We start from the raw sequence: 14414 nt of genomic DNA, 5'->3' as shown, positions 1-14414 counted from the left end.
GGAGGAAGTGGAGACATGTCGTCCATCTTTATGGACTATGGTTTGTCCAATTTTGTGAAGTGAGAAACAATTTAAATTAATTTACTCAGTATTTTCAGCATTTTAAAATGCATTTTATGAGGTGAACTTTATCATTAATGATAACCCATGAAACAGGTTCTGTTTTGTTTTTTAAGCCTGTTCTTGTGGCTCGGGTATCTAATTTTGCATCATGCTTTAGTTCATCAAAGCTGAAACCTCTTGGCATATAAAGTTATTGACTCTGTACATATATGATGTCCAACACCCTTCGTGAAGAGAGAAGGATCAGAAGAGATTAGACAAGTGGAAGGGATAAAGATAGAGCTAAAGACAGGCTTTGTTTTTGGTCCCCTTATGATCCAGGGCTCCTGCTAATTACCAAGCTCTCTGGTCCTTGCTAAACGTGTTTGAAATCCACTGGATGCAGATAATTGAGCTGGAAATGTGTTACATGACAAAGTCACACTGAAGGACAACCAATAGAAAAAGCTTCCACTCCACTTCCCCCCTGTTTTCTCTGTCAGGCTCACTTTTGGAATAAAACTCACCCAAATGATTAATTCCATGGCATTTGTCTTTGTTGTTTGTCAAGATTGAAGCTTAGAGGACATTTGAGCCATCTATTGTGATAAGCTATAGTCAAAACAGAGACAGGCCAATGGCGTGCATGTCAGACAAGCCTGTGTTTTCTTCTTTCTGAAATAATTGCTTTTAGCCTTCAGTTTAAGGATGTGCTTTAAAAATCCCTCACACATCATCTTAGCAAAGTAGAAAATGTTTTAAAGCCACAGGCTGGATGTTTCTGTCCGTGCAAGTTTTCTCTCAGCTTCGCACCGGCTTGTGCTTAAAATTTAGCACAGCCCGAATCTCAAATTGATTTCAGAGCTTCATATGAAAATTGATTTACTGGCTTGGACACATAGATAGTGCGCAGAGATGGGCCTCCCCTGAGAATACTCGAGTAAAGTGGAAACAAGGTGAAGAGAGACTCCCTTTCTTTCTATTTGCATTTTAATTATAAATTGCATCATTGCACTGAGTGCAGTAACAAAACAAATCCCTCTCCCTCCATTCACTCCTCCCTTTTGCTTCAAGCTCGACTCATTTCATGAGAATGAAACTTCATGCAGAGAGCCTCTGCAGGGCGGAAAATAAACAGGGAGGGTAAAAAAAACAACCCCGCAGGAGCACATCCAATACAAACATTGCTGCACAAGTATATTGTCTATCATCTTTGTTCAGGGGAACGAAGAGGTCCTCTGATCACTCATCAGCCACAACATATATATGATGTGTGGGTGTATATGTATGTTTATGTATGCATATATAATAGGGGTGTCGCGCTATGGTAACGTGTAAATCAATTCAGCTCTTCTTAAATTATTTAAGTTTCTCCTCATCGGGACACAGTAACTATCTGGATCACATTCCAACATGGTGAATATGTATTATTAGTTCAAATTATTATTTCTGCCATATGTGCGGAGCGAAACCCGTCTCTCTCTCTCTCTCTCTCTGTGAGAATGGGGGTTGCAGTAGAAAAACAGGTGTGTTGCTAAAGGCAAAGCAGGCAATGAACTTCGGGCCCTAGCTGAGAGCCCCCTTTTCCTGGGGACTCCCTCGAAATAATACTGCTTATAAACAGCAGATAATGGGCCTTTGCCATTACCAAGATAAATAATAATCAGGCTGACTAACAACTGATGTCTTGTCTTTGTTCTAATAATTTAATCATGAATACTTATGGCCATGATTATTATATATGTTTTAGTATAATACCTAATGTGTGGGTATGTATATACAGTATACACAGAAATAGTACTTTCTTGATTCTTGTTGTTCTGGGTGTTACGGTTTGAGGGAGGAGATGGACCCAGGATGCAGAGGTTGCAAACAAAAAGGTATTTACTATAAAAAAGGCTTTAAACAAGACAAAAACAAAACACTAACACTAGTAACACTGGCGACAAAGCGCACAGAGAACAAGGAAGCAGGAGAAGCTGGTGGAGACAGCAGGAACAGACAAACCATATCTTACACGTGTGGAGACGGCTAGACAACAACAAGTACGAACCGACAAAGGGCTTGGGGAACACAGAGGCTTAAATAGAGACACAGAGGGAAGGCAGGAGCAATTAACCACAGGTGAAACACATGAGGACTGGGAAGACAATCACAGAAAGGAAGTGAAGATAGAAACCACACACAAGGGACAGATACTACAAAATAAAACAGGAAACAGAAAATACACTGATGAGACTGAGATTAACAAACTAAAATGACAGGACGTCACACTGGGTCTTGTAGCCTCATGGTTGAATGCACTTATTGTAAGTCGCTTTGGATAAAAGCGTCAGCTTAATGAAATGTAATATATGTACACAAACATTGTTGCTGATTAAAGTATGCTGTCTCAAATAATTTTATTTTGATAGTCACTCTCAGACTTTGCTTTGTTGCTCAGTTAATTTCTGTGTTGGAGAAGGGGACAGTGTCATGTTGTCGTGCACCTCTCTGCTGCTAACTCAGCTACACGTGTTCGCTGAAGTTTGATGTCTGCTTCAGTTTATATCATTTTTATCCTTTCAACTCTCAAATTACTGTGGATTTGCTGTGCTGTAAGTGTGTTATGCATGTGCGTGTGTTGTGCTGTGAGTGTATAGATGGTTAATTGGTCACACTGAGTAGAGGAGAGGTTGTGTGAGCGACGACTGAAAAGCTTCAGATGTCAGGCTCCAGGATGCTAATCTCCACATACACTTGGTTTCATTTACGGTTAACGGTTGTGTGTGAAAACCACATGCAACTGTTACTGCTGTGAAATAAGTACAGCAGCAGTGCAGGGTTATTTTTTAGGTCAGTCTTATTGAATAAGTAATATCTGATATTTCTAGCTGAGTGTGCAAAAAACTGCAGAGGAGTATGCAAATAGATTTGTTTTGCATGTGTAATGTGATTCACTAGGACTGGAGGTCATGCAGTATAAAGGTATTTGTGTTTGTATGAAGTACACAATACTTTTTATTTATCAGGCAGTCATTCATAAAGTGCAGCTTTGTGGCAAAATGTGAGACAAAGCATCAACATTTGTTTTTACTGACTCGTAAAGACGATTAAATATCTTTGATAAGAGAGAAAGAAGTTATTGATATTACCACTAACTTTAACAATTTAAAGTGAAGCAATGATATTAACATTAGTGTTTGGGCCTAGCGATCTCACTGTGACTGTGATATTGTTTCACTTTCTTTTTTCTTATCTTAGCTACACAGATGAATATTTATTATATCTTTTAAAGCAGGAAATGCGATCAAATCATAGCATTAAGGAAGAAGTGTGGCATTGGAAAGGTTGTGTGGTATTCTAGCAATTTTGTAGGTTTAAGAGGGAAAATTTGAAGTCTGGAGGATGGTTTGAAATGGGGAGAAATAACATGAAAGAGGAAAAGAAAGAGATACTCAGAGAAGACACTATCAGTGATATGGAGAGGAATGGTGATGTTGTTTCACTGGGGTTAACTCCACGGTTCAGAGAGGGCCTCTGTCTCTGCCAGCGCCTCTTAATCCATCATACCTCCTGCGGCCCTGGCTCCGACACACTCCAGTGTCTCCTCAACACTGCCACCGACTCTGCACTCAGCCCTGTCATGCATGTGTGCCCGCTTGTCCTGGCATTCTCTTATCCCTGTTTTCACCCTCCTTTTCTCTCCCTCAGTGAGTGTCAGGGCTTTCAGCAGTGCCTGGGGCAAGATGGACGGACACTGTTCTAGAGCAGAAATGTTTTCATATATGCTCCACATCCCGTCTTGTTCACACGTGTGTGAGTGTGTGTGTGTGTATGTGTATTTCGCTCGCACCTTAGAGAAGATTCTCCTCTTCTGTCAATTTTGCCTGCCAGACTCACCTGCAGCAGCTTCTAATATAGTTTAGATTTTCTTGCCAATAATGTCAGAGTCAGCTCCAAGTTACTTTCCTCTCTCACAAATGTCTGCCTGACGGCTGCCAAAACTCCTGAATCTTACACCTACAACTCCTGTGTGTGTGCATATTTGACAGGACGTGCACCAGTTGTCCAGCTGTGTATGGTAATTCTTTTTGTAGAAGTGGGGGTCAGCTTACTTCACTTGATCAGTCTTGCTGATCCCCCGGATGCATTCGCTGCCAGCATTCGCTGCCTGTAAGCTTTCATTGGAGCTGCAGTCTGCCTTTAATGGAATCTGACCTTATAATGAACAGGCTTCGTTAACCCTCTGTCAGATTTCTCACCAGAGCTGAAAGGAAGAGGGTGGTGACGGGAGAGGAGAGGGGGGTTGTATGAAGAGCACACGGTTGACTACAGCCGTGTAAAAGCGAGCTAGCATGTGGGTGTTTGATTAACAGTCAGACAGGCGTCATGCATACGCTCATGACTGCAACACTTTGTCACTTAGCCTCAGCTTTTGGGGTATTTTTGTCACTCCCTCTCTTGTACTTTGTCTTTCTAAACCCTGCAGCTCATCTTTGTACCTCACTGTTACACTCGCTGCCTATTGTCTCACAAGGTGACCCTCCAAACACTCCACAATAGGTGCTGTGATCGCAGCCTTTTCTCCAGCAGCCAAAATCACTCAGCTCCACCCTCTGTCCACCTGGTGGTGGTGTCTCGGCACCGTACCACCCATTTATCTGTCCTCCCAGCAGTAAGAGGGACCCTGAGGGAGAGGCTAGTGGGTGGTTTGGTGTATTTGATGTTTCCCTTTCACTTTGCAAGTTAAAGGGAATTTAGATAGAGACATGTTTGTGTGTGTGTGTGTGTGTGTGTGGGGGGGGGGTGCTTGCATGCAGAGTGTGTTATTTTCTGTTGAGCATCTGAGCAAAAGCTGTAAGGAAATCCAGGTGGATATCCATTGCTCTATTCTGTCAGTCTTCACCTCCTACGGCAGACCTGGTCGCCCCTAAAGTCCCTACCACACGGCCCTACTGAAGGACGTTTGGGACAAACTTGACAATTTCATACAAATCAATTGGTTGAACATATAATATCTTATCATCAGGTAATGGGTGAATACTGATCGCGAAGAAAAAGGAGCCTACATTATCTTATAAGAATGTGTGGACAGTGATTTAGTATTTTGCCATTATTAGCAGCAAATATAAGACAAGAAATTAAATCTAGACAGCTTTCATAGAGTGAAATAATTGTTGTTTGAGGGATTGCCTTGAGTCGAAATCAGAGGCCAGCTTGAGCAGCCATCCAACAATCACCCTTCTCAATCAATGTTGCTGAAAATATTTTTGCTAGAATTTTGCGGCTGTTCCATGAGAAAACATTCTGGAGGCAGTTGGCTTAACAGCTCTCAGCAAAAGACGAGTAGGCAAACAGGTCTAAGCTCTCTCCCTCTCAGCCCAACAGTAGGTCAATAGAATCCACTCTGCAACTGTGCCACGCATGAGCACTTACTTTACAGAGTTCGCTGAGTTAATTGATAAGCCCTGTCCACTTTTAGCCAGCCAATAGGAAGAGGAGATGTTTTAATTGTATGAGCTAATGCCTCAACATGCATGTTAATATGCTCACGTTTAGTCTAAGATTTTAATATTAGCAAATTTGCTCGCAGATTAAAGCGCAGCTGAGACTAAGTACAGCTGAGGCTTAGCTCTGACAGCTCATCCTCATCTGACAGGGTAGATCTAAGTCGCACAAGATGAAGAAATACTGTCAAATCGCCACTGTACAGAGGATAAACCTATTAGATTTAGTTAATGGGACAAGTCAAGTCAAATAAAACTCCTCAAAATCACACATGTGCTACAAAAGGATTTATAGTTTATACAAAATAGACCATTCAATATATGGTTGTAAATGAGGCTTTCTACTGTGCCTTCGTCAGGCAAGAAGTATGTAGCCTCATTTGTGGCACAGATCTAAAAATAGCAAAGTTGTGGCTCCATTTTTTTGTTGTCTAGATGTTTTTTGTTTCTGGTGCGTATTAAGCATTACAATCTCGGAGGCCTCTGTGTCAACATGTTTATTTCTGTAACTGTTTCATTGGTAACACCATCAATTTAGATTGCAGCAGAAAGCGTTAATTTAAACACAGAGACAGGTTTCCATAAGGGACAGTAAGTGTTTGTGTATTTCCATGAGAGTTGTACTAAAGGTAACGTTATCATATTCAAACATATAGTAACACACTGAAAATACACTAAATAAAACATGTTCAGAGACTGGCAGGTCGCGGTAGCTGTGCAGGCAACGTGTGCATCACCAGCGATCCGGATTGTCACGAGCACAGATGGAAAAACAAATGAACAGAAATTCATCCTGGAGTATAAATATGCATTGTAAGCTGTTTGTGTTATCAAATTTGCAGATGGAGGTAACATATGCGCAGTGATATATGCTATCACCATATAAAATTTACAGATGGAGTAAATATCACAGCACAAGCATTACAACACCAGGAGCTGATGTGTTGACTCGGTGGGCAACATGAGCTGGCGGTGGAATGACTGTACGTGGTGTGGTCAGTACACTGGGCAGCTGGCAGCCTCCAGCTCTCATCCTAATGGGGGAGGCAGATCCACCATCATCTTGCTTAGCTCTTGTTTATACAGAGGAAGTTGAATCTCTCTTTCTGTTGGTTTGTCGGACCCTCCTCCCCGGCGGGCTGAGGTGTGTGACAGAGAGATGGAGGCTGGACTGGCAGAGTGAGAGCGGACTGTCTCTCTGTAATGAATATAAATGGGCTCCAGGTCTGTCTCTCCTCATCTGGCTCCCCCTCCCTGAAAACAAGCGTGGGACCTTAGATGCAGGATGGAGGTTGCCCATCCTCCTCCCCTCCCTCTTAACATATGCTTGCACACTTGCTGCATTGCACATACAAAAAAAAATGCAGATATACTCCTTTTGTGGTGAGGGCTCTGTTGTTTATTACATCCCAGTTCAACCAACGCAGGTGAGAAACAGCATCAAAGTACCTGTTTAAAGTGTTTGCTTTTTTTTATTAAGAATGTGTGATACCAAAAATATTAAGCCAGTCATTCTTCTATTCCACCTACTACGATGTATTCAAATAATGCTTGAAGATGTAGAAGCAAATAAGACCAAACTTCATGAAAATTTCATTCCTGAGATAAAGGGACAAAATACTCACACATAACATTGGAGAACATGACTATATCATGTCATTGTTGAAACAATCATTTCACAGTTGACACATAATCACCTAAAATGTGTTTAATCAATTAATCATTAAAGATTAAAAATGCATCTGGACAATACAATAAATAGATTTGTTATTTAAATGAAAAAAACATATTCAGATATATCCTAATTAACACTAGAACTCAGAGAGCGCACACCTCCGCCAAGGCCCAGCCAATTGCACTCACTCATAAATGCCAGTCTTCTATAAACATGGCAGAGTTGGCTAACCAACAGACAGACTGAGAGAAAATCAAAAACCACTTGTTATCCTACACTAAATCACAATATTGCATCAGTTGTTCTTTGTACCAAGCTGCAGTCTGTCACACACACTCATACAATCGAATGTGTCTTTGTGTGGCTCATGATGTTGAATAGCTGTTTAAACTTGAGGCAAAATACAGCCTCCGCTATAGTATAATCAGTATAACAACAGCCCTCATGAATTGCTGCATTGAATCCCAGTAAGAAGTCAACAAGAAAGGCTTCACAATGTAGAATCCACTGCAGGGCCTTTGTATGCATATGTATGCAATGCGATAAGCTGTTGTGTGCTTCTTGCTGCATTTGCTGGCGAGGAGATTAAGGCGTATTCTGCTTATAATTCCTACTTGTTTGCTCTCTTTCTGTATTGACGTCTCGAAGCTTCGAACCCTCTTCATAAATTCCACTACTTTTTAATCCAGCCTATGAGGTGCCGATGACATCCTAGTAGCGGCATCAAACACTTCAGCCATTATCTGAAGTACAGCACCTCCATTACCTCCATGGTCGTTTAATTGCCTTTTTGAGGGGAAATACAGTCTTTGCGAATCCCTTCAATACGAACCCTGTAATTTGACAATATTTATTTTCTCTATGCACTGTGCATTATCGCCTATTAGTAATTTTTCCCATTCACGGTGTCATCAGCTGATTTCCCGTGACAAATGAACTGTCTGAAGACATTTCTACGGACTCGTTATTGCAGCTTTCCTTCTGCCGCTGTGCTCTTGATGTTTGTCATGAAAAGGATGAAAAAAATATATATCTTCAGCGTTACTCTGGTTAAGTGTCATCTGGGTCTATTTAGAAAGCTGTGAGGCTGTTAGCAGTGCTGCCAGTGTTTTCATGTTTTCTTAAATTGATTCCCTGTGATTACTAGGCATTCATGGTGCTCTATAAGGGACAGTATACAAGAGGAGCACTCGGTAAATTGTGCTTGGGATATGCTGTGAAACAAAGCCCGAATGATGACATATACACACGCACACACCTAGAGAAACACACATACGCTCTCACTCACTCATACGAAATATAATTAATTGCCAGGAAGTCTCAGGTAATTTAAATTGCAAATCAGGGCAGCCTTGTTCTCCCAAGTTTTGTGATTAATATTTTATTGTCTTACTGAGCGAAAATGCCACGAGTGTTTTTCATCAGATACAAATAGCACAAAAGAAGAAAAGGGGGGCGCAGAATTGAGAAAGATCAGATCCAGGCGTTATCTCGAAACATTAATTAAGCCATGTCTCGGTCTGGAGCTGTCGAGGTTTCGGTGTCGCCCCTGTCGTCCCCCAATCCTCTTGCAAAGACAGAGGTCACTCTCACTTTATACCTTTCTCTCATTTCTTCCTCCTTGTCTTATGCACTCTTGCTCTCATACTCTAAATTCTGACAGGTTTTCACAGGTCCTGAACTTTTCTTTCAATCAGCCACTAATTAAGCACCAAAGTGGATGATTTCTTTGGCTGGAGATTGGAAGGACGTGCAGGTTGAGTGGGAAAAGCCAAATCCTGAGACCTTGTGATGACTTGGGTATGAAATGTCTGGGGAGGAAAATGAAAGGAGCAGGGATATGAATCCGGCGGAAATTAGGGATTTAGTTACCAGAGAAATTAAGCTTTGAAACCAAACTTTCACGTGATGTTGGATCTTTGACTACCAAAATTGATTCAGTCCCTTTGAGTCCAAGTTAAGAAAGCTTTTCAAGTTGTTACTGTCGGTGAAATACGTCATTTACAGAGACCAACACATGTTTTGTGATATAACGGTGACCCTACAATACCAAAGTTTAATGGATTCGCTCCTGATCAATAGTGCACCTTTTCATCACGTTGTGTGAGAACCCATCCAGTAGTTCTTGCGCAATCCTGCTAGCACGCAGATGAAAACATAACTTCTTTTGCGGCGGTTAAACAATACTGTGAAAGACGTAGGTCGACTGTGTGATTGCAAGATCCAAATCTTTTTTTATACTTTCCTCTCCAATTCAGTTGCATTTTGTACCAGCTCAAAAGCTGCTGTGATTGTTTACTGTAGCAACATGAGTTTTGAAGATGGAACTTGGCGGCAGCAGAAGTGGAGGAGAATTCTACAGTGACCCTGACCTTTGACATATGACCATCAAATTAGGTGTAGTTAATATGGATGTTTTTGCCCGGATTTGAAAAACTTCCAAAGATACTGTGTTTATAAGAATGGGATGGACGGACAGACAAACGTGATGCCTCCAGCCACAGCTAACAACAAGAGGCATACAAAAAAAAGTCAAGAATACGGGTGCTTATAAAAAAAAACATAATTTTAAGTTTCCTAAACCATTGCTGCCTTTTGAAATAACCGTGTGACCTTGAATCTGTTTGAATATAGACTGGCAGCTGGAGATGAAAGTCTTACGTCTTGCCCTTTCAATCAGAGCCACAGCAGACAGTTGCAGCCTGGCTGGAATCAGATGGCTGGCGCAGCACTCTGCTCCTCTCAAAGCAAAACAAAGACGACACCAGGCGCAGATTAAGGAAGGCTTCCCTTACTAAAGCAGAGCGCGTGCCACTGCTGTGCTCTGAATGCTGACGCCTCTTTAAAACAAATGAACTCAGAGCCCTTGCGTTCTACTTGCTGGGATATACCGCTCTATTACCCCATTCAATTAGAAATTACCTTAATGTGCACAAATACAAACACAGACACACAACAACATACACAAGGTCACACATTTTTAAAGAAATGTGCCATGCAAATGTGATACATTTATTTTAATGACTGTATTTGTGTGTCCCTACAGGGTGCCCGTTACTATTTTGGAGTCTGGTCCTGTTGTACTGGATTCATCTCCCTGCAGCTCACAGTACAGATGTTGTGGTTTAGGAGGCTGCCAGCTTGACCTATTATCTGCACTCCTCTCCACTACACACCCTGAACCACCTCACCCAACACCTGGCTGGTGCTCTTGCCCCATTCAGGTTCCCTCTGCATCAAGGCTGGCAATGTCCAGTGCCCAAAGCCCCCCTTCCCCGGCAGACATGTCCAGCGGCCCTGTGGCTGAGAGCTGGTGTTACACTCAGGTGAGGAGGGATGCATGACTTCCGGATGTGTGGTATAAGTGCTTGAATTCCAGTGGTGAAAAATGTTTCATAAAGGGCTGTCATTAGTTCTGTGTAAATAAATGTGTATTTGCTGTTTGATTTAAAAGAGATTTGTATGTTGTTTTACTCAGTGTGGGACAGTTGCTGCACAAAGTGCATAACACTGAGGCCCTGTCTAGACGGCTGCAGATATACATGTTTATATTTTCCCTTCCACTAAATAAAAACAAAATATCTCCATCTAGATGAGAACACAATAACGACTTTAAACACTCAAACAAGCGTGGCGGTCCAATTGGTGGAGATATTGTCTACATTTACAATCCTTCAAATACCACATAGCATTGTGAGTTTCCTCAGTGAAGTCATTGACCTTCAGCGGTATACAACCACCGTTGTTGTTGTTGTTTTCTGCTGCATGCTCATTACACAGAGCAACAATGGGCATGCGCAAAGTAAGCTGTGATGTCATCGTTTTTTTCAGTGTTTGAAAATCTGCACTTTGGAACGCATTTGTAGAAATCTCACTTGAGGTGACTTGAAACGCCATTTGAGTGTAGACGAGAGGCCCAAAGACGGAGGAACCGGTTTGTTTTGCTAAATATCTGCATTAACGTGGACAAAGTGTGAAACACCTGAATACGCGTGGGAAGTTATTATTCACGTGCCCAGTGCATGTGCCTGCCGGTGTGAACAAAAGACAGATTGCCTTTACTCTCTAAAATACCAGGATCAAGAAACAGCAATGATGAGAAGTTAGAGCAAGCGAGGTGGCACTGTCTGTGTGTCAGTAGGTGTTAGCTGCGTTTCACCTACAACGCAGGTATAGGCGAGTCAAGGCTGATAAGAAGTGTAGGGATGGAACTGACTCTCAGCTGAGAATTGCTATATATTTTTGTGTAAAACTCAAACGTGTGCCTTCACTCTCTTGCTCGGTTTTGGGCGTAACTTCTTGAAATGAGCCAAATCAAGACAGAAGCAGTTCAATGAAGATGAATGTGATTAGTCAGACAAACTTGTATTTTATGTGATTTAATTTGCAGCTGAATGGACATTAACCATATTAGGATTTTTCCAGTTTCTGATTAAGTATTATGAGCATAATTTTTACATTGTTGTCATTTCACTTATTTACTTGTTGAAAGGTACCTATACTGTGATAATGTTTTTGTTTCAGTCCTTGCAGTAGACTTTTCTAGTTCACATATCACTCCTCTGTTAGGAGCCACGGTAGATAAACTTCATACTTCAATTTCATTGATGATGTCTATTTTTTCATCTCTGTCCTTGTAAATTTTTTTGTTTTTTTTGTGCTGCTACTTTAACAAAATCCTTTCTTCTCTCCAGTCGTTTGTTGTCTGATTTTATTTAGATGAAAGGCACTTTTGATGTGCGGTTTTGAAGTCCAGGCTGAGCAAACACCACTTACCCATATAGAATAGATAAATATATAAATAAAGAGGTCTTGTCTCAGCCCTTCCTGTGTCCTCTCTGTGCAGATCAAAGTGGTGAAGTTCTCCTACATGTGGACCATCAACAACTTCAGCTTTTGTCGCGAGGAGATGGGAGAGGTCATCAAAAGTTCCACTTTCTCCTCTGGAGCCAACGACAAACTAAAATGGTTAGTCAACAGCTGGTTAGAGGAGCTGCTGAAATCTTTAGAGGAGGTCTCTGAGAACTCAAACAGCTCTCTCAAGGCTCATCCCTCGTTGTCTTCATTCAAGAGATAGAGCATTTTCTTCTTTAGAGAAGAAATTCCTTAACCTCTATATCCTTTTGCTCTAGTGGTTTCCTTTGTCCCTTCATATATTCTGAATCAGCACTGACGTTTACCTACTTGTGTGTTCGAAATAATAAATGATGTGTCATTGTCATGCCTGAATTTCAACAAATCAGGCGCTACTTATTTTGTCATGTTGCATTAGCCTCAGAGTGAAAAATAAAGCACAAATACTAGGAGAAATGTGTTTAACTTATATACACTAATATGGTGAGACATTTTTAAATGCAATTCATTAAGTCAGACTTATTGTATATTTTTATGAAGAATGTCTCTGTAGATTTGGGGAAGTCTTGACCATGTCTTGAATAGACATTGTTGAGGGAGGGAACAGTGGCACCAGATTTGACCTGAAATGGAAAAATAACAATAATTCAAGTTCCTCCCAGAGCAGATTAGAGCTCTACACTTCTACTTGGCATGCAAACGTGTCTGTTGAGGTACCATTAGCATCTGACTCCGATGCCTCTTGGATGCCTCCAGGAGATATTATATCTTACATCAATACACTCTGGGATTCCCTGGGAAAGATGGATGATGTATTTAGGTAAAGGGACATACAGCCTACTTTGCGTATTGTTCTACAAAAGTGACAAATTAATTCTAAAGACTCATATTGACTGTCTAAGTTGATCCAACTCTTCAGTATCATGTGAAGGTCTAGGGCAGTGCTTGTAAGATAGGGAAGGTTCCCATTTAAAAAAAGTCCTCCTTGTGTCAAGTTGTCACAGTGATCTACCTCTATGGAAGGCTTACGCCAGACAGCGTGGTGGAATCGAAGCTCTGAAATATGATTTCAGTTTGCTCTGAACGGAGTTAAGGTGGTTTGCACTGAGCTCATACTTTCTGGATGTCTTCCTGTGGAAGCATATTCAATTGGAAGGAGAGGATAAGAGAATATCTGAAACATGCTACAGGGTTTACATATCCCTCCTGGTCTGGTAATACCCTGACATGTGAGAACCCCCTGGTGGAGCTGGACTTCTACTTCTTCTGCTGTCACTGTGACCTAGACATGAATGGCTGGATAGATGGATGACTGCATTAATGAGGACACTTCCAAATGTTTTGTCTCAAGTGCTTTAGTAGAACCCCAGCTTCCAGATGCTTCTTATGTTAAGTAATTGTCCATATGGGCATGTGCTTCCTTTTACTGTTTTAAACCGTATACCAGCATGTCCAACAAACAAACCATATGTTACAAAGACAGTGTGCAAAGCTAGGATTCTTTTGAGTCTGCTCTCTGTAACCACAAAAACACAAGGACTCAGCTGAAGCATTGATGTACTGTAACTGAGCGCAGCAAATCTAAGTTATTAAATTCAATGTGAGTGTATTGGCTCACTGTATTTGTTTTCAGTTTCATGGAGTTTAGCTAGAAAGCTAGTTGCTAACCCCATTCAGAAATCACTGTGGGCCAAAAAAATCAATGTTGTGTTACAGTCTTGGTAACTGTACCATATTGATACTCCAGAACCAGCGTTTTTTTATGTTGTATTTCTAAAGCAGAGGTGTTCCCTGCCCTCCGTGTACACACTTGAGCCGTGAAATGTTTTGCTTTTGGCAGTTCAGCCTTTTGCCAGATTATTGCTGTTGCTGACAAATATTGGCATGTATTTTGGTTTCTGTGTTTGTGTTAAAAAGACTTTCCTCTTCGTTACTTTCCTCTTTGTTTCAGAGTGTTGCACTTCAGCTTTCTATGAAAATTTGTGAAACAAAGTGACTAAATAGATTATGGTTTCAAGCTCTTTTAGCGGAGGTTATATTTCCATACTTACAATTAGCCTAATTTTAATTTTTATAACAATGTTACCATTGCATACAATTATGAAGAAAAGTGCCTCTAGGCCTCTAGGCCTCTAGGAACTGAAGCATCAGGTCACCCTTCAGCGTTATCTCTCTTACCAGTCTTTTTTTCTTTCCCTCAGGTGTTTACGTGTAAATCCTAAAGGTCTGGATGAGGAGAGCAAAGACTATCTGTCACTTTACTTGCTCTTAGTCAGCTGCCCAAAGAGTGAGGTGCGCGCAAAGTTTAAGTTTTCTATCCTCAATGCCAAGGGAGAAGAGACCAAAGCCATGGG

General features: G+C 41.2%; 1 protein-coding gene across 1 annotated transcript in view; it reads left to right on the top strand.

The window, feature by feature from the left end:
• The window catches only part of spop (speckle type BTB/POZ protein), a 95701-nt gene that overhangs the window by 34092 nt on the left and 47195 nt on the right, over positions 1-14414 (top strand). Inside the window, exons 3-5 of the mRNA XM_062408849.1 lie at positions 10253-10532; positions 12053-12174; positions 14262-14413. Of these exons, the coding sequence (XP_062264833.1) occupies positions 10455-10532; positions 12053-12174; positions 14262-14413 (352 nt within the window). The 5' untranslated portion in view covers positions 10253-10454. The remainder of the gene's footprint in view (positions 1-10252; positions 10533-12052; positions 12175-14261; position 14414) is intronic.

Source organism: Platichthys flesus, chromosome 16 (genome assembly GCF_949316205.1).
Source record: "Platichthys flesus chromosome 16, fPlaFle2.1, whole genome shotgun sequence".
Classification (NCBI taxonomy): Eukaryota; Metazoa; Chordata; class Actinopteri; order Pleuronectiformes; family Pleuronectidae; genus Platichthys; species Platichthys flesus.
The sequence above is the reverse complement of the archived record's forward strand: the minus strand, read 5'-3'. Positions and strand labels throughout refer to the sequence as shown.